At 42.8% G+C, this 25,561-nt stretch overlaps 1 protein-coding gene across 1 annotated transcript in view; it reads left to right on the top strand.

The window, feature by feature from the left end:
* The window catches only part of prmt7 (protein arginine methyltransferase 7), a 45,218-nt gene extending 21,681 nt beyond the window's left edge, over positions 1–23,537 (top strand). Inside the window, exons 9-17 of the mRNA XM_060928268.1 lie at positions 1,685–1,808; positions 6,226–6,309; positions 6,408–6,455; positions 6,568–6,657; positions 9,097–9,258; positions 12,416–12,490; positions 14,046–14,206; positions 22,738–22,834; positions 22,968–23,537. Coding sequence (XP_060784251.1) covers positions 1,685–1,808; positions 6,226–6,309; positions 6,408–6,455; positions 6,568–6,657; positions 9,097–9,258; positions 12,416–12,490; positions 14,046–14,206; positions 22,738–22,834; positions 22,968–23,126 — 1,000 coding nt within the window. The 3' untranslated portion in view covers positions 23,127–23,537. The remainder of the gene's footprint in view (positions 1–1,684; positions 1,809–6,225; positions 6,310–6,407; positions 6,456–6,567; positions 6,658–9,096; positions 9,259–12,415; positions 12,491–14,045; positions 14,207–22,737; positions 22,835–22,967) is intronic.
* The last annotated feature ends 2,024 nt before the right edge of the window (positions 23,538–25,561 follow it).

The following is a 25,561-nucleotide window of genomic DNA, read 5'->3' as shown; positions in this document are numbered from 1 at the left end:
CCTTGGGTCGGAATCGAACCCGGGTCCCCGGATTTATGGTATGGCACCTGAGCCACGACGCCCCCAGATTAACGTTTTTAAAAACGATTAGCGTGCACACAGCAACGCCAATACACGATTCGCGTGCACACAGCAACGCCAATACACGGATACGCTAATCACATGACTAATTAGACGGCACGTAAGTTGAAATGTGTAAATGTGTAATGTGTAAATTTCTCCTCAGCGGCTCGGCTCCGCAGGCATCCTGCGCTCCAAATCACTCCGCCCTGAACAGCGAGTGCCCTCTGGAGGGTGCGCACTCCGGCCCTGCGCAGCTCACAGAGCGCGCGAGTGAAGCGCACGAGCAGTGATTCGGGACTGAGCCGCTGTGCGCAAGTCACTCACCCCTTGCAAGTGGAAGGATGGCAAGCCTAAAGACAATCATAACTACACAATGGGCAGTATTTGCATCAGTATTTGCAGTATTTTCATACTTTTATACTCTTTAATGAAAGGTGATACAAGGCGGAAGTCCGCGCCGTTTTTCAGCAGTCGCGTCACATGACCAACGCCAGCGAATCAGGAAGGTGGATGTCACAGTGACGTTGTCCAATGACGACGTCAGCTAGAGCTCAGCACAGCGTATCCGCGTATTCTCAATGTTTACACAGCACCGGACCAGACACGAACTGGGTTGAATACGTGGACCCTGGCGGATTCCCCTTTCCCGGCGTTTCCCGGCGTTTTAATGTAAACGGACGGTGCATCCGCGAAGAAAACGAGACAGATACGGTCTAATGTAAACTTGGCCATAGTGATAGAGGAAGACCAGAAGTGTTTGGGATCACCAGTGCGTGTTTACATGGAGATGTACTAAATTTGATGACAACACATCAAGCTGTTACTAGGCTATATGGCCTCATGTCCTATGTATTTATTTTTAAAACTTCAGGATCGCTCTTGTTACAGATGAATCGTCTTTATCAGAAATGTGTAAGTTTTATTCAGCATGGTCTGACAGTGCGGTGGTTCACATTTCATTAAGGTTAGAGAAAGTTTCCAGGTGAAGAAGCAAAAAAGAAAAGTTTTGCGAAAATTCGAAAACTTGCAAATCACAGAATTGTTATATCACGAATGCTCGGCACCTGCCCAGTATATTTAATAGTTATTCCATGAAATCGAGTCATACGTGAGCTGATAGCCGATGAGGCGCGTAGCACCGAGTTCGCTATAAGCCATGTTCGACGAGATTGAGTGGAATAACTCTTTTATTCTATCCGCATTCACTGGATTTTGAGAAACAGGGCATTTTTATTTTTTACAAATTTGATAAATAAAAACTTTTTTGATACGAAACGTCCAACAAAATCATTTCCGCTTAGAATGTAAACACACCGGTGAAATGACAGGAGCAATTTGTGAAAAATGCGATAATAATAATTCTTGAAAAATAAAAAATATGTTCTTACCATCAAGTACTTTCATTCCATATTTTGTTGCCTTTTTTTGGGGGGGGGGTGTTTTCGAGTAGAGTTTTTATTTCATCCTCGGTTGGCTCAGCAACACGCCGCCATGGTGTATGGGCTGATATTCTAGTAGTAGAGTAGCCAATCAAATCCCGCGATTGCTCATATCCAGTGAATGTGGATTAAATAATGTGTTATCAGTGCAGTGGACGGGTTATTTTTATTATTTTTTTCAGCGACCAGTCTGATGTGGCCACACCATGTTGTACCTGTCAAGCCCACCTGCTGTGGACGCGACCGCGCTTCGGGGAGCTTAATGACCGGCGGAGAAGAGAGTGTTACCTCAGTGCTCTCCGCAGTGTAAGCACTGTTACAAACTGACACACATCTGAACGTACGCATGCTTATGAATTACATTTTCAACGTTCATCAACTGTAGCATGAAAATGCCCATAAAATTTGGTCAATAAGTAAAAATATTTTACGTTTCGTAAAAATAAATAAATAAAATAAAATAACCAAGTGGGACGGCACGGTAGTGTAGTAGTTAGCACTGTCGCCTCACAGCAAGAAGGTCCGGGTTCGAGCCCTGGGGCCGGCGAGGGCCTTTCTGTGCGGAGTTTGCATGTTCTCCCCGTGTCCGCGTGGGTTTCCTCCGGGTGCTCCGGTTTCCCCCACAGTCCAAAGACATGCAGGTTAGGTTAACTGGTGACTCTAAATTGACCGTAGGTGTGAATGTGAGTGTGAATGGTTGTCTGTGTCTATGTGTCAGCCCTGTGATGCCCTGGCGACTTGTCCAGGGTGTACCCCGCCTTTCGCCCGTAGTCAGCTGGGATAGGCTCCAGCTTGCCTGCGACCCTGTAGAACAGGATAAAGCGGCTACAGATAATGAGATGAGAAAATAACCAAGTGTTCCCTCAATTCCTAAATTCCTCAGACTTTCCATGTTTTTTTTTTTTTTTTCTTGTAATGAAATAAAGTCACAAGCTTCTCAGCTGATGTAGTCCTACAGTACTGTACAAAAGTCTCAGGCACGCTATTTTTTTAATACAAAATTTGTTATAGGTTTTTATTTTATGACCTTATACATTATCAAATCAGTACAAAAACATTGTAAATTTCCAAAAATTAGTTTTCAGGAAATAAAAGTGTGTGTTGAAATATATATAATGAGTCGTAGGTGCTAAAGAAGGCAACTGGACTTGCTTGAAATTCTTGAAGATGTTTCACCTCTCATCCGAAAGGCTTCTTCAGTTCTGTCTAGGGATGTTCATACGGCAACTTTTACTCCGGTGTAGCACCGGGGCTGCCCCGGTAGAGCGTTCACACGGTACAAAGTTATACCGGTGTAGCCCCTGAAAGCTGCTTAAACCGGTGCAAATCTAACCCTGCTCGGGAGGTGGTTTAAGAAATTTACTCCGGAGTAAATGCTAGTTTGCGGGGCAGCACCGATATAAAATGGGCCGTCTGAACGCTACAGGGGTAGACTCGCTACGCGTGAGGAGAGTTGATTACATACGGGCATTGCATAATTTGCATCCTGGTATTTTGCGCTTCCAAAATGGCGAATATCAACAACAACAGAACTGCGTGTCTTCCAGTGTTGCCAGATTGGGCGGTTTTAAGTGCATTTTGGCGGATTTGAACATATTTTAGGCTGGAAAACGTCAGCAGTATCTGGCAACACTGGTGTCTTCATCCACGTTGTTTTCCCGGCGCTTGGTGATGCCATGACAACTGGGAACAGGAAGTACATTTTCATGCATGCGCGTATTTCATTTCCGCATTATTACTATCGTATAGCACGGTCACAAAAACTGCCGTGTGACCTCATGTGGGGCTGCACTGGTGCTAACACGCTTCTCTCTAGTAAGCAGGGTTGTGATGTGTGAACGCTCCACAAAATTTACACCGGTGTAAGATATATCGCAACAAAATACATCGGTGCAGCATCGATGCAAATATGTGCCGTGTGAACACCTCTTCTGATTAGTGGGGAGTTCCAGGTATTTATCTTCTACTGGACCAGAAACAACCCTAAGGAGAGTCGTTGAGGTCACATGGGTCGTTGACCCTCTCAGTCATCCTGTAGGTGTTAGGGTCGCTGGAGGCTGGGTGTGAACGGTGTTAGCAGCCTAGAGAGTCGTTTGGGTGATCTGTGGGTTGTTGGCTCTCTTTGCCATCACATGAGTCATTGAAGTCAGCTGAGTCTTGGTGTGGATGTGTATTCAGTTTTCTGGGAAGTGTGCCAAGGACTGCATTGGAGGTGGCTGATAATGGTGTCTCAGACCACCTCTTCTGTTCAGTGATGGTCGTTCCAGGTTGACAAAGATGGCTTCTTTTACTCCTCAATAACAAGGACACTCGTTTCAGGACTGCAGTGTACGCATTCTAGCCAGAGAAGACCGGTGGTTTGAAAGAGGAGTAAAAGAAGCCATCTTCGTCAACCTGGAACGACCATCACTGAACAGACGAGGTGGTCTGAAGACCAGTTTATGCTGACAACCCAGTCCTCGCAGACGGTGTCGCAGATGGTGTCTGAGTAGCCTCCCCCCTTCGCAGACGCTCTGCGCGCACCTCCCAAAAATTGTGACCACCGCAGAAGCCTCGCAGACAGCGCCGCAGACAAGAGGGCTCTGATTGGTCCACTCTACATCCGCTGTACACGCACTTCCGCTTCCTTTCTTTCCCGGTTTGTTTTGTTTTCACTACCGCCATTTTTAAAAACACGAGCGAAGATGGAGCAGCACGAAGAGCGGTTGATCGAGGAAGTGAGGAAGTACGTACATCTATACGACTCCAGTTCTAGTCATTATAAGTAACCGGAGGATAAACACTCCACTAACCACACCCACCAACTACTCCTAGCGATTTCGCGACTTCGCGCCCCCTTGCGTTGTGGCGGTGAATAACATCGCGCACGCCTATTACTCCCCGCTCAACGATAAATTACAACTGTCTGCGAAAAGCTATCTGCGAAAAGCTATCTGCGAAAACCCTTGTCGCAAGAGCATGCAGAGGCCTTGAGACACCACTTATCAGCCACCTCCAGTGCAGTCCTTGGCACACTTCCCAGAAAACTGAATACACATCCACACCAAGACTCAGCTGACTTCAATGACACATGATGGCAGAGAGAGCCAACGACCCACAAATCACCCTAACCACTCTCTAGGCTGCTAACACCGTTCACACCCAGCCTCCAGTGACCCTAAGGGCCTCTGCATGCTCTTGCGACAAGGCTTTCGCAGATAGCTTTTTGCAGACAGTTGTAATTTATCGTTGAGCGGGGAGTAATAGGCGTGCGCGATGTTATTCACCGCCACAACGCAAGGGGGCGCGAAATCGCGAAATCGCTAGGAGTAGTTGGTGGGTGTGGTTAGTGGAGTGTTTATCCTCCGGTTACTTATAATGACTAGAACTGGAGTCGTATAGATGTATGTACTTCCTCACTTCCTCGATCAACCGCTCTTCGTGCTGCTCCATCTTCGCTCGTGTTTTTAAAAATGGCGGTCGTGAAAACAAACCAAACTGGGAAAGTAGGGAAGCGGAAGTGCGTGTACAGCGGATGTAGAGTGGACCAATCAGAGCCCTCTTGTCTGCGACGCTGTCTGCGAGGCTTCTGCGGTGGTCACAATTTTTGGGAGGTGCGCGCAGAGCGTCTGCGAAGGGGGGGGGGCTACGCAGACGCCATCTGTGACGCCATCTGCGAGGACTGCGTTGTCAGCATAAATTGGCCTTAACAACCTACAGGATGACTGAGAGGGTCAACGACCCATGTGACCTAACGACTCTGCTTAGGGTTGTTTCTGGTCCACTAGAGGATAAATACCTGGAACTCCCCACTAGTCAGACAGAACTGAAGAAGCATTTCGGATGAGAGGTGAAACGTCTCCAAGAATTTCAAGCAAGTCCAATTGCCTTCTTTAGCATCTACAGTTTACAACAGACTTGGGCATTTTACGGCCCGCGGGCCGCATCCGGCCCTTTGGTTCATTCTGACCGGCCCGCGTAAGGTTAATTAGAAATTACAAAATAAACGCATTTTCTAATTTTACCTCATGCATGGACTGAATGTGCATTGCTTTTTATTTTGAAGTTGTGTTCAACAAAAACGCAATGCGCGCGACATGAACATGACATGAAATCCCACGAAACCTAATCCCGCGATAACTACTTCCGTAATTTGTCCAGACCAACCACAAACTTGTACGTCATCCTTCAAACGGTCCAGCCAATCACATAGTGTGACGTCACTAGCAGGTGCCGGAGCCCGAGACGATCTGTAGATCTGATACCTATACCGAATCGACACAGCATCATTATTATAATATGACGTATCTTGCTTGATATGTGGAGTAGAAAGACAATATTGTGATGTCTTTATTGTGTTTTGGGGTGAATGTGACTGAAAAAAAATGGTACAAACGTTCACATTTTGTTAACCATTGTTTTGGGAAATTTGATTGAATAAATGACATTTTTTGTACGGCAACCTCGTTTTTTCCATACTCTTACCAGTCTTAGCAGCTTGGAAAAACAATGTTATTTACTGCTTTATATAAAGAAATACAATTAATATTATGCAGAATTTAGTTCAGCCTTTTGGTCCGGCCCTCCACAAAATTTTCTGTTTCTCATGTGGCCCCATGGAAAAATTAATTGCCCCCCTGGTTTACAATGACCTGGATGGCTGAGAACCTTCAGAGTGAGTGAGGTGTATAATTCAGTAATAAAACTGTAAATCCTGTAAACATGTGTTTTATGTTCCCTGTAGATTCTGAGGCCGGACAGTGTGTGTTTATCCGTCAGCGATGGGAGTCTTCTCCCCATCTTTGCACATCTGCTTGGAGCTAAAAAGGTGCGTATTTCTTTCTATTATTCATCTACACTGTCTAATGTTCCAGACTGTTCACTTCCAGAAATGAATATTTCTGTCTAATTACACCTGTCCCACAGGTGTTCAGTTTGGAAAACTCCGGAATGTCAAAGCAAGTGATTGAGCAGGTGAGACCAAGACGGAAGTCAACATCCTGAAGTGACAAAAATGGATAAATTTTTTTTTTTGCTTCTGTTCAGCATTTCTTATTTATTTTTTGTGCGTATGTGCTTTATTCAGTTTTTGGAGGCAAACTCGCTGAAACACAGCGTCAAGCTGCTACAGATTCGGCCGGAGCAGCTGACACCAGCTGATGTGGACGGAGAACAGGTACAACTTGATACAGCCTCGGAGATTTATCTGATATAAAATCTGACCTGTCTTTTATTTATTTATTGAATGAATGCGTGAAACACCATTATAAGTAATGTTATTAATTATTGTCTGTCTTTCATATTACATTTTTTAATTCATTACCTCCACCGACTTTATTGGAGGAGGTTATGTTTCTTTGTTTGTTTGTTCCAAACATAACTCAGAAAGTAATGAATGGATTTGGATGAAATTTGGTGGAAAGGTGATCCATGAGCCAAGGAACAATTGACTAGATTTTGATGCAAATCCAGATATGTATTGCCTCGGTCACAACCGGTCATACGTGCTCCTACGGCCGGTCTATGTGCAAAAAACGCAAGAAATGCACGGAGGGCACACGTGTGACGTGCTGATTTTCGAGCCGTAGACTGGCCGCAGACCGGCCGCAGAGGTTCTTTGTCATGTCAAACAAACTCGACGGGCGCTTACGTTTTTTTCAGGTTGCAAGACAAACTTACAGCCAGCGTGCGTCTTTCTCCACGAACAAAAAAAACGCAGCGATTTGGGGAAACGCCAAAAATCGCACGCCCAAAAAAATCGTACATCCGGTTGTAACCTAGGCTTATGTGGATCCAGAATCCGGAAATGTATACGGATCCAGGATTTGTTTGTTTTCAATGTAACTCAAAAAGTAGTGAACGGATTTGGATGAAATTTGGTGGAAAGGTGATCCATGAGCCAAGGAACAATTGATTAGGTTTTGATACAAATCCAGATATGTGTGAGGATCCGTTTTTTTTTTTTGTCTATTTCCAACGTAACTCAAAAAGTAGTGAACAGATGTGGATATAAAATTTGGTGTCTAGCTTTAGTATTATCCTAGGTTCAAGTGATCTGATTTTGATGTTGACGATATGTAGCTTGGTGGAGGTATACACTACTGACTGCCCTTCTGGCTTGTTTATATTCTACCTATTTATTTACATTTAATTGAGCTATTTCAATTAGTTCCTTTTTTAGGTTATTTAATATAAGGTAATGCTCATTTATTATTATTATTATTATTATTATTATTATAATGTCTTTACAAAGGTTTTGAAATATATAATCAAGTATTTATGTTGAGCTCTCATTCTCCATTTTCCATCACTTCTTTTGTCTCTTTCTTCCATCCACTTCCTCTCTGTCTACACCACAGAGCTCTATATAAAATCTGGAGCTCATTGGCTCGTCAGAGTGAAGCCAGCTGGCTGCCATCTTGCCACTCCCATCGCGGAGCGGAACTGTCATTTAGATTACTGGAAGCGACACAAAATTGGACAAGTTATTTATGTAGTTAGTTGGTGAGGAAAAATGATAAGAAAAACGCCTACATGTGCAGCAGTGAACTGTCCAAACCGTCAGGTCAAAGGTCGTGGACGGACAAACTGAATCGTTTGTGTCTAAAATGACAGTGAATTATGTGACCAATAACTACTGTTAAGACATGACTGTGAGAATGACGTGAAAATGGCAAATAACATGAGAAAATAATCCTGTTTCAACAACTGTCCTAAATAGAAAGGAAGTACTGTAAAGCCTTTGTGTTGGTATAATAATTTTAAGTAAGTAAATAAATTTTATATATATTATGGAAGAAGAAATATGTGAAAGAGAAAGGTACACTGTAAAAGAGAAAAACTGAAATAATCTCTGTAAAAATAATTATAGTAGTAAAAAAAAAAGTCATTCAAAAAAATGATCAGAGACTGAACTGGAAAAGGGAAAAAATACCCAATAACAGTGAAGCGGAGCGCTATAAAGATATGTAAGGAATGGGGGGTAAAGTTGAGAAAATAAGAGGAGGTAATGAAGGGGGGGGAGTCAGGAGATACTTTTCTTGGGACAGATTTTATCGGATACGACAGTTTAACACCCAAGCCAAGTAATGGTAATATGGTGGCCAGGTGGCTTCACTCGAATCTACAGCGGGGAATAGGCTCTGAGCTCTCCAGATTTTATTTAGAGCTCAGTGGTCTACACCGAGTATTTCCTCTCATCTGGCTGTCTACCTATTCCTATCTATCCAATGAGCATTTTTTTTAAGCATCTTTTTTTTTTAATACTTAAACAGGAATTGTACTCAAAACCTTCTGATTCTTAATCCAGCACCTTAACCACTAGACCAGCGATGATTGCGATGGAAGGAGTGATTTTATATTTTGAATTTATTGAGTCCAGTCTTATTACGTCATCAAGTAGTTTAAAATACAAAGTCTTCCCAAATCCGAACCCTAACCCTATAGTAAGTCTCCCTAATACAAGTAGCAAATTATGAACTGGGTTAAAAATTCTAACCGAGGTTGAAAAATTCCACCTGACCTACTGTACAATTCTGACCTGAAGATTTTTAGCTATTTTGAATATTGCATTTTAAGCCAAGACCTAAGCTTGGTCTGTGTCCCCCACTGTTAGGTCTCAGCGCTGATTGGCGAGCCGTATTTCAGTACCAGCCTGTTGCCGTGGCACTCTCTGTTCTTCTGGTACTGCCGTACAGCACTGAGCTGTCTCCTCCGGCCCGATGCCACCGTCCTGCCTTCCTCCGCTACGCTCTGCCTGATCGCCGTGGAGTTCCAGGTGCTTTAGCTTCTCTGCAGAAAGCCTCAACTTCTAAGTGCAGATACAACACATTAATCCAAACCTTAAAATCAAACACATTGCAATCAAATTGAAACAGCAATGACTATACATCAGGCTGCGCTATAGTCATCCTATAAATCATCCTCGAAGGTTTTGCACCGCAATGCACTCAACAGGGGTGGACCAAGTACCGAACCTCATTACTTAAAGGAACAGTCCATTGTACTTCCATAATGAAATATGCTCTTATCTGAATTGAGACGAGCTGCTCTGTACCTGTCCGAGCTTTGCGCGACCTCCCAGTCAGTCAGACGCAGTCAGACGTGCTGTCACTCCTGTTAGCAATGTAGCTAGGCTCAGCATGGCCAATGGTATTTTTTGGGGCTGTAGTTAGATGCGACCAAACTCTTCCACGTTTTTCCTGTTTACATAGGTTTATATGACCAGTGACATGAAACAAGTTCAGTTACACAAATTGAAACGTAGCGATTTTCTATGCTATGGAAAGTCCGCACTATAATGACAGGCGTACTAACACCTTCTGCGCGCTTCGGCAGCGCATTGATATCTGAGCTCCGTATCAATGTGCTGCTGAAGCGCGCAGAAGGTGTTAGTACGCCTGCCATTATAGTGCGGACTTTCCATAGCATAGAAAATCGCTACGTTTCAATTTGTGTAACTGAACTTGTTTCATATCACTGGTCATATAAACCTATGTAAACAGGAAAAACGTGGAAGAGTTTGGTCGCATCTAACTACAGCCCCAAAAAATACCGTTGGCCATACTGAGCCTAGCTACATTGCTAACAGGAGTGACAGCGCATCTGACTGCGTCTGACTGACTGGGAGGTCGCGCAAAGCTCGGAGAGGTACGGAGCAGCTCGTCTCAATTCAGATAAGAGCATATTTCATTATGGAAGTACGGTGGACTGTTCTTTTAAGTCAAAGTACAGATCCCATTGGTTAAATGTTACTCTGATACAAGTGAAAATTGTCCAGTCAAATTTTTACTTAAGTTAAAGTACTGAAGTACTTGCTTTTAAAAATACTTAAGTATTAAAAGTACATTTTCTGTCAATGTGTTGTTGTATGATTGCCACAACGCTTACAATAGCTAATGCCTCTGAAGCAACCTACTGGATTTACTGACTAGCTTGTAGAACTTGTAGAATAAACACCTGGTAGAATGTTACAAAATTAAACACAAGTGAACTGAAAAACAACCATCGTCATTTTCATTTATTTTGTTAATTGTAACACTCCTCCCCACCCCCACAAAGCAGCATGGTAGTGTTCTGACCCAGCTCTGGCAGTGTGTGCACACATGTGTATGTTAATAAAGGAAGATAGTGGAATAGCTGTAAATGCAACTTGCTCAGAAAATAAAAATGACGATCCAATCTGCTTAAAACGCAGGTCCACACCTCGAGCTTAATAACTGCCTAACAGCAACACTGCTTTAAGCAAGACAAAAAAAAATGCAAGACCATCATCTGACATCAAAATTAAAAATGCCAACAATTTGTCATGACTGACTAGTACAATACTGTCCATCTCACAGGTCATGTGTGCGTGCGTGCATGCAAGTATATGTATTCATGCATATATGAATCTGCCTGTGCCATCATGGTGGTTTGAAGTTAAGCTAGGTAGTCAGTGATGCTCCACCTGACATGCTAGCAAACACTTCAAACTCAAAATCATATTGGGTAGCTAGCGTTACTAGAAAAGAAAGATTTCTACATTTTGTTTATTTGGTAAGATTATGCTAAAACATATATTTCTGAAAAGACTTCAGACAAGTTAACGTTATTCATGTTAGCGTAACTCCGTTTTTACACGCTAACTAACAGTGTCCAAGTTATTTAGCTATGTGTTAACGTTAGCCGTGGACAAGGCGATGGCAACTTGGTGGGCAAATCCATAGAAAGTCATTTGACTAACCAGACTGCATAGCTACGTTTGCAACGTTATCGCTAGCTCTAAGGGCCTCTGCATGCTCTTGTGACAAGGCTTTCGCAGATAGCTTTTAGCAGACAGTTGTAATTTATCGCTGAGCGGGGAGTAATGGGCGTGCGCGATGTTATTCACCGCCACAACGCAAGGGGGCGCGAAGTCGCGAAATCGGTGGGTGTGGTTAGTGGAGTGTTTATCCTCCGGTTACTTATAATGACTAGAACTGGAGTCGTATAGATGTACGTACTTCCTCGATCAACCGCTCTTCGTGCTGCTCCATCTTCGCTCGTGTTTTTAAAAATGGCGGTAGTGAAAACAAAACAAACCAGGAAAGTAGGGAAGCGGAAGTGCGTGTACAGCGGATGTAGAGTGGACCAATCAGAGCCCTCTTGTCTGCGACGCTGTCTGCGAGGCTTCTGCGGTGGTCACAATTTTTGGGAGGTGCGCGCAGAGCGTCTGCAAAGGGGGGGAGCTACGCAGACGCCATCTGCGACGCCATCTGCGAGGACTGCGTTGTCAGCATAAATTGGCCTTAAAAGCACAGACAACTTCATTGCAAGCTTTCTCTTGGAATAAAACGTTTATATACCTCAATATGCTTCCGCAGGTTGGACGGTGAGGGTTTTTTTTGTAGGCCGTGATGTGGTTCGTTTTTGGCAAACAAACCAAGTATTTAAAACGAAACGAATCTTTATTCCTTTCAGAAAACTGAAACATGGGTTCTAGGTAAAGCCATGGGGGCGTGCATTCCCCAGAAGAACTGCCTCCTTCCATTCTGCCATCAACTGATCGTGTTAAATAACAGTGCTGAGAAATCATTGATCTTGATTTTATACAGTCTGTGAATGTGACGTGACCCTAGTGATTACTGGTCGGCTGTCTCAGTGTCACCTGCGGAAAAACCATCATGTTTTAGAAAAGAAAAAACATTTATTTTCAAAGCCACTTCATAGTAACGAGGCCTTGATAGAAATGTAGTGGAGTGAAAAGTACGATATTTGTCTTTCAAATGTTGTGAAGTTAAAGTCATAAGTTTCCAAAAAAAACAATACTCAGGTAAAGTACAGATACTCAAAAAGTGTACTTGAGTACAGTACTCAAGTAAATGTACTTCGTTACTGTCCACCTCTGGCACTCAACATCCTGAAACTGTCACTTTAATGCTAGGTGACATCATTTTCTCTTCTTTCTCCGTCAGGATTTGTGGAGAATCCGAGCCCCATGCGGAACCTGTGAAGGATTTGATGTGAGCCCGATGGATGAAATGGTGCAGGTAGACTTTACGCAGATTTTTCAGTCATGTCGTCATCATGTATCATATCACATCACTGCTTTATCCATAGGAGAGCGGTGTCGTTTGCTTCCATCAGGTCTCGGTTGGAGCATGCGGTTCCTCTCTCACTTTGTCTCCAAGCCGTCCTACACGTCCTGTCCCTTTTTAATATTCTCATTTCCAGTGGTGTAGTGGAGATTTTTAAAGTGGGGGTATGCGATTCGTGACGTCTCCCCTCCCCTCTCCTCTCTCTCTCTTCTTCTGTTCCTCTCCCTCGCCCCATTCCCCCACCGCGGAGGCGGGGGCCGGCTCCACCCCATTCATTTCTATGGAATTAATTGAAAAAAAAGCACTTTTTCAAACATCCGCTGCTCTGGCATGCTTTCACCTAGAGACGTGATTCAAACTCTAAAACGTAGGAAAACTTCTCCTCTGTGGCTCTGGCATTCAACTTTTCTGCTAGGTTCTACACTTTCGGATCAGTCCCGGCTCAAACGCCATGTGGGTTCCGGGAGAAAATCCGGCTTTTGAATGGGTGTCTATTGCGTTACACACCAGTGGAGCTCGTTTAGTTAGAGTGTAGAGAGCTTGAAAAAATAGCTCAAACTTTCTCGCTTAAACTGTGTTTTCAGCCACAAATTTCACTCTACAGACATGATTTTCTCAAAAGTAGTAGTCACACTTGTCCTGATTCACACAATGTGTCTACCTAAACGATAGGATTTACAGTTTTTGAATGAGAAGCCTCAAACTGAGGAGAGTGCAGCTGAGAGGCCTCATTGACACCCATTATAAACGTGACAGAAAAGTCACTCATTTTTAACTCGCTCTAGTGTCCTCATTTTTAACACTACAGACAAAAAAATTACATCAGTGTATTCAGAAGACCCATGTAGCGCTCACTGTGAAAGAATTTTGTGAATAGCTGCTTTCGTTTTCGAGTTATTCGTCGTTGTTCGGGGCCTGCTCCTGAGCAAAAAACAGCAGAAAACTGACAAGATCTTGTGTGACTCAGCGCTCCTGCTCAGGCCCGTCGCCATGCCGACTGGGGCCAGTGAGGGAGCAGAGAGGGGAGGGGCTGCTGTCTCAAGCACACACATAATCATTGTAGCGTCATAGCAGGTCACACATTCATGGCCAGCATGGCCACATGCGTGACCGAATTGCTTCGCGCACTGCATCCTCTCACAATTTCCCCCGGGGAATTGTCACCTCGGGAGAAGTGGGTGGACGGCGTACCCCCGCGTACCACGCCCACTACACCCCTGCTCATTTCTAATCCTGTCCAACTTTTCCACTCCCAATGAGAATCTCAGCATCTTCAGCTCCGCTCCCTCCAGTTCAGCCTCCTGTCTTCTTTTTTTTTTCTTTCTCTTTCACTGCCACTGTTTCCAGACCGTACACCATCGCTGTTCTTATTATTGTCTTGTACATTTGGGTAAACTTTAATGGTGTAAAATGACTGTTAGTCTTATGTTCAGGGAAGATGACTTTTTTTTGCTGTGTGTAAAGACTGAAATAGCAGTGAGTCATGCGTGACGCTTCTCTTCCTCAGCGTTCTCTGGACTTCCGGGAGTCTCGTGAGGCAGAACCTCACCCCCTGTGGGAGTACCCCTGTCGAGCCCTGTCCAAGCCATGCTCTGTGATGACCTTTGACTTCCAACGGTGTGTCCCTGAGCAGCCAATCAGCCGTCAGGGAACAGTGCCTCTTACAGGGTAAAAAAAAAAAAAAAGCTTTCAAAATAAATATCAACAAGAATCAGGTCTTGAAATTTAACAGAGGTAAATATTTACGATGGAGTAGGAGTGGTGTAAAATGATTCTGATGTGCTCGTGTTTGCTTATTAGGGCTTTAGATTTCGAGCTGGATGTCTGTAGTGCTGCGCTGCGCCTATTACAGAAAGTGCCTTCGAAATAAATTGGACTATACAAGTCAGTGTAACATTTTTGATCATAGTATATTCCTTGTATAACAGGACAACATTCAGAGCCGTATAACACTATTCTGACTGTCGGAGGATTCAGTTACTTGGTTAGGAAGCTGATTTTTGGCTACAATAAGTATGTTAACCTGCTAATTTCTATTCTTGTTACAACCCAATTCAAAAAAAATAAAAATAAAAAATTGGGACGCTGTGTAAAATATTCATCCCCCTTGGTGTTTGTCCTGTTTTGTTGCCTTACAAGCTGGAATTAAACTGGATTTTTGGAGGGTTAGTGCCATTTTGATTTACACAACATGCCTACAACTTTAAAGGTGCACATTGTTTTTTGTTTTTTTTTCCTTTTTTTTTTATTGTGACACAAACAGTAATTAAGATGAGGAAAAAAAACCCCAGAAATCTGGAGTGTGCTTAAGTATCTCCCTCCCCAAAGTCAATACTTTTATAGAACCACCTTTTGCTACAATTACAGCTGCAAGTCTCTTGGGGTATGTCTCTATTAGCTTAGCACATCTAGCCACTGGGATTTTTACCCATTCCTCAAGGCAAAACTGCTCCAACTCCTTCAAGTTAGATGGGTTGCGTTCAGGGCTCGAAATTAACTTTTTTTCTTTGTGTCCCCCAGTGGTCCCGAATTCTGTGTTGTATTGTCCCGAATGGAAGCAATAGTGTCCCCATTTTTTTCCTCTCTGAAATAACCAGTGGTTAATATTATCATATGAAGTTACTATTATATTTGTAACTATGCGATTTTGAACCCTTTATATCATTTTTACAATAAGTCACAAAACACAAGTGACACATGTCCTATACATCATCTACTTCAAAATTACAGTTATTGCATTTTCAGTTTATTAAACTTTGGCGATCTCACTGTATGAATAGATACCCATTTATTTAATGGGGCCAATTAGCTCATTCAGAAAATGTTTCAACTCACTACATCTGCAGTACACTTTAGTTGAAAATAAGACCCCTTTTATGTTCATTTCATCTACTTATATCTTGAATATCTGTTGGCATATATAAGGCCAACTTATCATTTTCACCATCACCGTTATCCATTTTTATGTAATATACCTGTTGCCCCATTCAGAGATGTTTTGAAAGCCATCAGCCATACCATCAATAGATGAAATGCCCTTGAGCAAGGCACCTACCCCAACATTGCTACAGGGACTGTAACACTGTAAAAAAAAAAAAAATTGTAAAGTCACTTTGGATAAAAGTGTCATGTCATATATAAGTGCAAACAAAGCAATGTAATGCAAGTTTTTTTTTTATTGTAACCTTTAGTCATAGAAATCATTTACATTATTTACAGTGACTTTTCTGATTTTGCAGTCACAGCGCAGCCACGTTTATAATGGCAGTCTATGGGGCTGAGCGCCCGTCCTCTCCTCACTTTCAGCCTTCTCATGCAAAAACTCGTTTTTAACTCGCTCTAGTGACCTCAATTTTTACACTACAGACAAAAAAATTACATCGTGTTCAGGAGAGCCTTGTGGCACTCAATGTGAAAGAATTTTGTGACTATCTCCTTCCGTTTTCGTGTAAATTCCCATTGTTTGGAGGGAGCGCTCTGAGCAATTACTGCCCTTTCTGTGTCTCTCAGCGTGCAGGTGGGGGGGGCTGCTTGCTCTCTCACACACACACACACACACACACACACACACACACACACACACACACACACACACACACACAGCGCGCTGCTCCCTCTCAGAGACACACAGGCTTGTCGCCTCAACGCAAATCATTCATTCACAGAGTGCAGCTCAGGCCCTGCAATTGTGACTGCTACGCGCACTGCATCACTCTCACAATTTCCCCCATGTAGAACTTTTTTTCTAGATCTATTTTTTTCCATTGTCCCGGGATTCTCCCAGATATGATAATTTTGTGTCCCAATGACATTTTTTATGGTCCCCGGGATGTCGGGACACCGTTAGTTTCGAGCACTGGTTGCGTTGGTGTACAGCAATCTTCAAGTTATGCCACAGATTCTCAACTGGATTGAGGTCTGGGATTTGACTAAGCCATTCCAAAACATTTCAATGTTTCCCTTTAAACCACTCCAGTGTAGCTTTAGCAGTATGTTTAGGGTCATTGTCCTGCTAGACCGTGAACCTTCGTCCCAGTCTCAAACCTCTGGCTGACTCAAACAGGTTTTCCTCCAGAATTGCCCTGTATTTAGTGCCATCCATCTTTCCTTCAGTCCTGACCAGCTTTCCTGTCCCTGCAGATGACAAACATCCCCACAGCATGATGCTGCCACCACCATGCTTCACTGTAGGAATGGTGTTCTCAGGGTGTTGGGTTTGTGCCACACATGGCATTTCCCACGATGGCCAAAAAGATCAATTTTAGTCTCATTTGACCAGAGAATCTTCTTCCATGTGTTTGGGGAGTCTGCCACATGCTGTTGGGCAAACTCCAAATGCTTTTTTTTTTCTTCTTCTTCTTCTGGCCACCCTTCCATAAAGCCCCGTTCTGTGGAATGTACGGCTTAAAGTGGTCCTACAGATACGCCCATCTCCGCTGTGGATCTTTGCAGCTCCTCCATTGTTATTTTTGGTGTCTTTGTTGCATCTCTGATTAATGCAGTCCTTGGCCGGTCTGTGAGTTTTGGTGGGTGGACTTCTCTTGTCAGGTTTGTAGTGGTGCCATATTCTTTCCATTTTGCTATAATGGATTTAATGGTGCTCTGTGGGATATTCAAAGTTTGGGATATTTGTTTATAACCCAACCCTGATCTATACTTCTCCACAACTTTATCTCTGACCTGTTTGGAGGCTCCTTGGTTCTCATGGTGCTTGCTTAGTAATGCAGCAGAGTCCGGGTCCTTCCAGAACAGGTTGATTTATACAGACATCATGTGACAGAGCATGTGACACTTTGATTGCACACAGGTGGATCTTAATCAACTAATTATGTGACTTATGAAGCGAATTGTTTGGATCAGCTCTTATGTAGGGGTTTCATACGAAAGGGGGTGAATACTTATGCACACTCCAGATTTCTGTTTTTTCATCTTATTGTGTCACAATAAAAAAAAACAAAAAAAAAAACAATGTGCACCTTTAAAGTTGTCGGCATGTTGTGTAAATCAAATGGTGCTAACCCCGCAAAAATCCATTTTAATTCCAGCTTGTAATGCAACAAAACAGGACAACCACCAAGGGGGATGAATACTTTTGCAAGGCACTGTATAAATAAAAACAAAATGCAATGATTTGCAAATCTCATAAACCTATATTTTTTTCACAATAGAACGTGGACAACATATCCAATATTTAAATTGAGACATTTTACTATTTCATGAAAAATATTAGCTCCTTTTGAATTTGATGGAAGCAACACATCTCAAAGTTGGGACGGGGCAACAAAAAGCTGGAAAAATAAGTGGTACTACAAAGAAACAGCTGGAGGAACATTTTGCAACTAATTTGGTTAATTGGCAACAGGTCAGTAACATGATTGGGTATAAAAAGAGCATCTTGGAGAGGCAGAGTCTCTTAGAAGTAAAGATGGGCAGAGGTTCACCAATCGGTAAAAAACTGCGTCTACAAATTGTGGAACAATTTCAGAATAATGTTCCTCAACGTAAAATTGCGAAGACCTTTTTGAATATTTCATCATCTGCAGTACATAATCAAAAGATTCTGAGAATCCGGAGAAATCTCTGTGTGCAAGGAACAAGGCCAGAAATCAATATTGGATGCTTGTGATCTTCGGGCCCTCAGGCGGCACTGCATTAAAAGCAGGCATGATTCTATAATGGAGATCACTGCATGGGCTCAGGAACACTTCCAGAAATCATTGTCCGTGAACACAGTTCGCCGTGCCGTCCACAAATGCTGATTCAAGCTCTATCATGCAAAGAAGAAGCCATATGTGAACATGATCCAGAAACGCCACCATCTTCTCTGGGCCAAAGCTCCTTTAAAATGTCCTGCGGCAAAGTGGAAAACTGTTCTGTTGTCAGATGAATCGAAATTTGAAATTCTTTTTGGAAACCATGGATGCCACGTCCACTGGACTCAAGAGGAGAGGGACTATCCGCCTTGTTATCAGCGCTCAGTTCAAAACCCTGCATCTGTAATGGTATGGGGTGCAATCGTGGCAGCTTGCACATCTCAGGGATGACAGTTTTCCATGGATCCACAGATTTCCGTAGTTTTATTAGCCAAATGAGTCGTTCTTGTGAATCGTCCAAATCCGAGGAGAAAATTTTTAAGGAGTAGTTTCAGTTTTTGCCGAGTCCCTTTCAGTGTAGAAGTGAACTGGGGAACATTCAGCACAAATCGCTTCTTTCCATAAGCGGAAAATCTCTTGAAAGCCATACATTTTGCAAAACATGCAGCGATTGGCTGACCCAAACTATCTTTTGATCTTTGATCCAATCAGTGGTCTCACTGTTAAGGGCATCGCTTGAATCCATACAATGTCACCTATCTGAAACAAACTTAAAAATGCATTTGATAATGTGCTTTCAAAAATACTTGGAGGAAACGATTGAATATGGAAATATTTCTATCATTTTGGGAATAACATACTCTGTGGGTTTGACGTTGAGTCACTTTCTTGTACTGTATGTGAGAATCTTTTATTAAAATCTGATTGCATGAAATATGAAATTTTTATTCAAAGTAGAGGTTTTGAAAGCCCTTAAAATTTCCTAAAACCTAGGAGCTTTGGGGGGGGCCCCCCTTGTCCCCCCCACCAAGGCGCTGCCTTGGAACTGGCTGGGGCCCCCAGACCCCTGGCTCACTTTTAGCTGAAATAATAATTTGCTGTTGTCATGTCTGACATCTGGAAAGGCACCATCAATGCTGAAAGGTATATACAGGTTTTAGAGCAACGTATGTTCCCATCCAGACGCCGTATTTTTCCGGGATATGCCCTTGCATATTTCAGCAAGACAACGCTAAACTGCATACTGCATCTATTACAACAGCATGGCTTCGTAGTAGAAGAGTCGGGGTGCTAAACTGGCCTGCCTGCAGTCCAGACCTGTGTCCCATTTAAAATATTTGGTGCGTCATGAAGTGCAAAATACGACAAAGGAGACCCCGAACTGTTGAGCAATTGAAATTGTATATGAGGTAAGAACGGGACAACATTTCTCTTTCAAAACTACAGCAGCTGGCCTCCTCAGTTCCCAAACGTTTACAGAGTGGTGTTAAAAGTAGAGGTGATGCAACACAGTGGTCAACATGTCCCTGTCCCAACTTTTTTGAAACGTGTTGCTGACATGAAATTCAAAATGAGCACATTTTTCAAAAAAAAACAATAAAATTTGTTTCATAATTTGATGTGTTGTCTTTGTACTATTTTCCATGAAATATCGGGTTTCCATGATTTGCAAACTGTTGCATTCTTTTTTTATTTACAGTTTACACAGCGTCCCAACTTTTTTGGAATTGGGGTTGTATAACACTACTCTGACTGTCAGAGTAGTGTTAGGCACTTAGTTGGTTAGGCAGCTGATTTTTGGCTATAAGTATGTTAACCTGCTAATTTGTATTCTTATTAGTCACTAAATAATAATAAATCTGACGTGTAATGCAGGGTGTAGCAACATGAGGTTTTTTTTTTTTTCCAGTCATTTAGTGCTCATCAGCAGTGATGATTAGTTACAATGATGATCTCGAGCCTGAATAATCAGAGATCAAGTATTTTTTTTAATATGTTTTTGTATTGAAAATGTGCATGAGTCTTGTAGGGGAAGAAATGGCTAACAATGATTTAAAAAAAGAAATATGGAAAAGCTGAGATTTATGTACAGTGGATATAAAAAGTCTACACACCCCGTTAAAATGTTCATTTTTCTGATGTAAAAAAAAAAAAAACACGATAAATAATTTCAAAACTTTTCCCACCTTTTAATGTGACCTATAACCTGTACAATTCAATTGAAAAACAAAGGGGGAAAAGCATAAAAAATAAAATGCGTACAATAAGCTGGCTGCATAAGTGTGCACACCCTTAAACTAATACTTTGTTGAAGCACTTTTTGATTTAATTACAGCATTCAGTCTTTTAGGGTCGGAGTCGATCAGCCTGCCACGTCTAGACTTGGGAATATTTACCCACTCTTCCTTGCAAAAGCGCTGCAAATCTGTCAGATTGCGAGGGCATCTCTTGTGCACAGATTTTCAACTGGATTTAGGTCTGGGCTCTGGCTGGGCCGTTCCAAAACTTTAATTTTCTTCTGGTGAAGCCATTCTTTTGCTGATTTTTGATGTATGCTTGGGGTCGTTGTCATGCTGAAAGATGAAATTCCTCTTCACCTTCAGCTTTCTAGCAGACACCTGAAGGTTTTGGGCCAAAACTGACTGGTATTTAGAACTGTTCATAATTCCCTCCACCTTGACTAAAGCCCCTGTTCCAGCTGAAGAAAAACACCCCCAAAACATGATGCTGCCACCACCATGCTTCACCGTGGGTATGGTGTTCTTTTGGTGATGCGCAGTGTTGTTTTTGCACCAAACATACCTTTTGGAATTGTGGTCAAAAAGTTCAACCTTGGTTTCATCAGACCATAACACATTTTCTCACATGCTTTTGGGAGAGTTGTATTTTTTTTTTGCAAAATTTATCCGGGCCTGGATGTTTTTCTTTGATCCTACCTCATAGTCCAGACATATGGAGAAATACAGGAGAATGTTGTCACATGTAGTACACAACCAGTACTTGCCAGAAATTCCTGCAGCTCCTTCAGTGTTGCTGTAGGCCTCTCGGCAGCCTCCCTGACCAGTTTTCGTCTTGTCTTTTCACCAATTTTGGAGGGACGTCCAGTTCTTGGTAATGTCATTGTTGTCCTATATTTTCTCCACTTCTTGATGACTGTCTTCACTGTGCTCTATGGTATATCTAATGCTGTGGAAATGTTTTTGTCCCCTTCTCCTGACTTTCAACAATGAGATCCCTTTGCTGCTTTGTAAGCTCTCTGTGAACCCTGGCTTTTGCTGGAGGATGCAACTGAGTAAATGTCTGAGCTTTATTTGGGGTGAATCAGAGTCATTTTCATTGATGGCAGGTACGAACCCAAAAAGACTGAACGCTGTAATTAAATCAAAAAGTGCTTCAACAAAGTATTAGTTTAAGGGTGTGTACATTTATGCAGCCAGCTTATTGTACTTTTTTTTTCCAATTGAATTGTACAGGTTATAGGTACGGAAGCCGCGAGAGGCCCTTCATATAATCTTTTTTTATTCACCTTGTTATCCTGAGATAACGACATAATTCAGGATCTTGAGAAAACAACACAACTAATTCGAGATCTCGAGAAAACAAGACAATTATTCCGTGATCTCGAAAAAACAGCTGAGATTTCTAGCAGAGGCGGCACGGTGGTGTAGTGGTTAGCGCTGTCGCCTCACAGCAAGAAGGTCCTGGGTTCGAGCCCCAGGGCCGGCGAGGGCCTTTCTGTGCGGAGTTTGCATGTTCTTCCCGTGTCCGCGTGGGTTTCCTCCGGGTGCTCCGGTTTCCCCCACAGTCCAAAGACATGCAGGTTAGGTTAACTGGTGACTCTAAATTGACCGTAGGTGTGAATGTGAGTGTGAATGGTTGTCTGTGTCTATGTGTCAGCCCTGTGATGACCTGGCGACTTGTCCAGGGTGTACCCCGCCTTTCGCCTGTAGTCAGCTGGGATAGGCTCCAGCTTGCCTGCGACCCTGTAGAACAGGATAAAGCGGCTAGAAATGATGAGATGAGATGAGATTTCTAGGAGAGCTGCGCCCCCCGTGGGACTTAATGCAATCTCTCCCTGTGTCAATCGCCTTATTAGGTGATCGATTATTCCAGACATTCTAATGACCAAAGTTGCGTCTATACAGAATGAGAAATAGCCCCAAAGTCAGCATATCACAAGTCTCTTGGCGGACCTGAATGAACCATTTCTCAGCTGTTTACTCGAGATCACGGAATAATTGTTTTGTTTTCTTGAGATCTCGGAATAACAGTTTTGTTTTCTCGAGATCCTGAATTAATTATGTCGTTATCTCGGGGTAACAAGGTGAATTTAAAAAAAAAAGGGATTATATGAAGGGTCTCTCTCGGCTTCCGTATATAGGTCACATTAAAGGTGGGAAAAGTTTTGAAATTATTTATCGTGGTCTAATTTTTTTACATCAGAAAAACCGATCATTTTAACGGGGTGTGTAGACTTTTTATATCCACTGTAACCTTGAAAATGATGTCCACAGCTTGCGTTTTGAACGATTTTTTTGCTTCTTACACTGCTAATCTGTGTACATTAGAGCAATTCAGGACTGGTATATAAAATGTTTTTACCAGGAGAGGGCGTTGTCACGGCGTGGCTTTGTGGATGGAGTACAGCCTGACTGATGACATCACCGTCAGCATGGGCCTGACTGAGCCCGTCAACGAGGAGGTATTTCTTGACCATCCTTTACTTCCTGTAAATGTAGCAGGTTTCATACGTCTGTGTATGAAATTGGATATTCAGTAAATGATGAGCTGAGATGTTGGTGAACATGTTCCTTTATACACCTGTATTTCAACAGGGAGAGTGTGTGTGGAGTCCACACCGAAAACAGGGAGTGTATTTCTTACAGGATGCGTGGGAAAGCTCAGGAGACGGACAGGCAAGCGTGGACTACAGATTAACCTTCGACCCGAATATCGGCGACATCAAAATGGACTTTTCAGTCACTCGGCCTTGACCAAATAAAATGTACTGGGCAGGATTTTTTTTTTTCTTCCCCTGGTGGTTGTTTTTTGTTTAGTTTTGTTTTTCTGGATCACAGAAAACGATGTGATTGAAAGAAATATTTATACTAGATGATGTTGTGTGATGTTGACTTTATTACAAATCCCTTTTAATCCGAGAGTTGGCTGGTTTTACAAAATAACCAGGGATGTGATTTTTTTTTTCCGCGAATTCGCGGAATTCCGCTTTTTTCACCTCAAAACTTGAAAAAAAAAATGTTTCCGATTTTTCCCTCAAATCCACATTCATATCCTATTCGTTCCGACTTTGTTTGAAAGATGGCAGCCTCGGATTTGCATCTTTATGCCTTGATCACGGAGGCTGCCATCTTTCAACTCTTTGTTTGAAGCGAGCGCGTTCATTGGTTGTTACAGAGCGATGGGCCAATCACGTACCTCGTTTCATCTCATTGACGTAATTACGTCATTTACGTCATTGAGATGAAACGAGGTACGTGATTGGCCCATCGCTCTGTAACAACCAATGAACGCGCTTGTTAGCTGTACGTAAGCTCGCTTCAAACAAGGAGTTGAAAGATGGCAGCCTCCGTGATCGAGCGTAAAGATGCAAATCGAGTTAAAGAAATCGACAGAATAGTGAAAAACAAGTTCCGCTGGGAATGGTTGGAGAAAGAGGTTGCTACAGACGTTGGACATAAGACTGAGACATTTGTTCAGCGATTTCGTTCTTTGGGGAGAGGGCAGAGGTCTCTGGCTGTCAAGTTTGGGGATACTGGGACCTCCCCTGCCCGAGCTACGAGCGTCCAAAGTCGGGCTGGAGCCCGGGATAGAAACGAAACCTAAGCGGAGCGCCGCAGCTCGCCTCGGGGCGAATTACGTCCCAAGGCGCAGGCCTTGCCCACGCTGGTTCTTTGGGGGGGGGGGGAGTGAGTGTGTGTGTGAGAGTGTGTGAGAGTGAGTGAGCGTGTGTCAGAGTTGCATGTTGACCATTAAATTGGCTTGAATTTGTTAATCATGACAAGTTTTTTTTCTTGTGTGTTTTGCTTGCCATTTTAGTACATTTTTTAAGTCAGAAAACCCCAAAACCCAGGAGCTTCGGGGGGCTTCCCCCCTTGTCCCCCCACCAGGGCTCTGCCCTGGACCAGCTGGGGGCCTGCAGCCCCCAGACCCCTGCCTAAAATTTTCAGATAATTTCACCAGCCCCAAATCACATCCCTGAAGAACATTTCCTGTTTCTTTATTTTTGCACTGGAGCGCTGAGGTTAAAATCACCAAGTGCTGAAAGTTTACCTCCCCCAAAATCTTTCCTGTAAATCTGTGCCCTAGGTTTCTTGCAAGGCCGTTCAGACATTATGATGTGGTTTCGGACTCTTTAGAACTCTATAAACACGAGCGAAACATCACAGCGTAACCGAACTGTAGTATTATGGACAGTCAAAAGTTTGTGCACCCCTACTTACTCATAGGTTTTTCTGTATTTTCGACATTGTAGAACAATACTGAAGACATTAAAAACCATAGAATTATATATGATATAGTGTTAAAATGTTTGATATTTTAGATTCGTCAAAGCACCCAGCGTTTACCTTGACGCTTTGCACGCTATCGGCGTTCTCTTAACCAGCTTCATGAGGTTGTCACCTGGAATGCTTTTCAATTCACAGCTGTGCCTCGTCAAAAGGTAATTAGTGGACGAATTTCTTGCCTTCTTGATGTGTTTGAGATTAAATAGTAAATAATAAAAATACAATAAGTAAATAGCCCTGTTCCACATCACAACTGGAGTAATCCGTATTATGTCAAGAACCGCTCAACTAAGTAAAGAGAAATGACATCCATCATTACATGAAGTGACTCTTAATGAATAAAAAAATAAAGAAAAAACATTGAATTGGTGTCTAAACTTTTGACTGATAGTGTACATATATTTGTAAATACAGAACATTTACAAATTTGTTTGTTTAACAAGGCGGTGTAGCTTAACGATGTCACTTTAAATTCAGTACGTAACCTTTTTGTGCCTGTATTTACCAATACAATTTTGGGTAAGCTTGACTTCCATTAGTGTCACAGCTCTAGTACAAAACCAAAGAAGCAAATATCAGACATCAAGTAGCTACACCTAAATTAGCTTAGTCATTTGAACTGATTCTGTTCAGACGCATATGATTTCTACACGTTCACATACGGTAGCTTGGGTGGCACGGTGGTGTAGTGGTTAGCACGATCGCCTCACAGCAAGAAGGTTCTGGGTTCGAGCCCAGCGGCCGGCGAGGGCCTTTCTGCGTGGAGTTTGCATGGGTTTCCTCCGGGTGCTCCAGTTTCCCCCGCAGTTCAAAGACATGTGATTAGGTTAATATGGGACGGCCTTGGGCTGAGGTGCCCTTGAGCGAGGCACCTAACTCCCAACTGCTCCCTGGGCATGTGT

This window comes from Neoarius graeffei, chromosome 8 (assembly GCF_027579695.1).
Source record: "Neoarius graeffei isolate fNeoGra1 chromosome 8, fNeoGra1.pri, whole genome shotgun sequence".
Classification (NCBI taxonomy): Eukaryota; Metazoa; Chordata; class Actinopteri; order Siluriformes; family Ariidae; genus Neoarius; species Neoarius graeffei.
The sequence above is the reverse complement of the archived record's forward strand: the minus strand, read 5'-3'. Positions and strand labels throughout refer to the sequence as shown.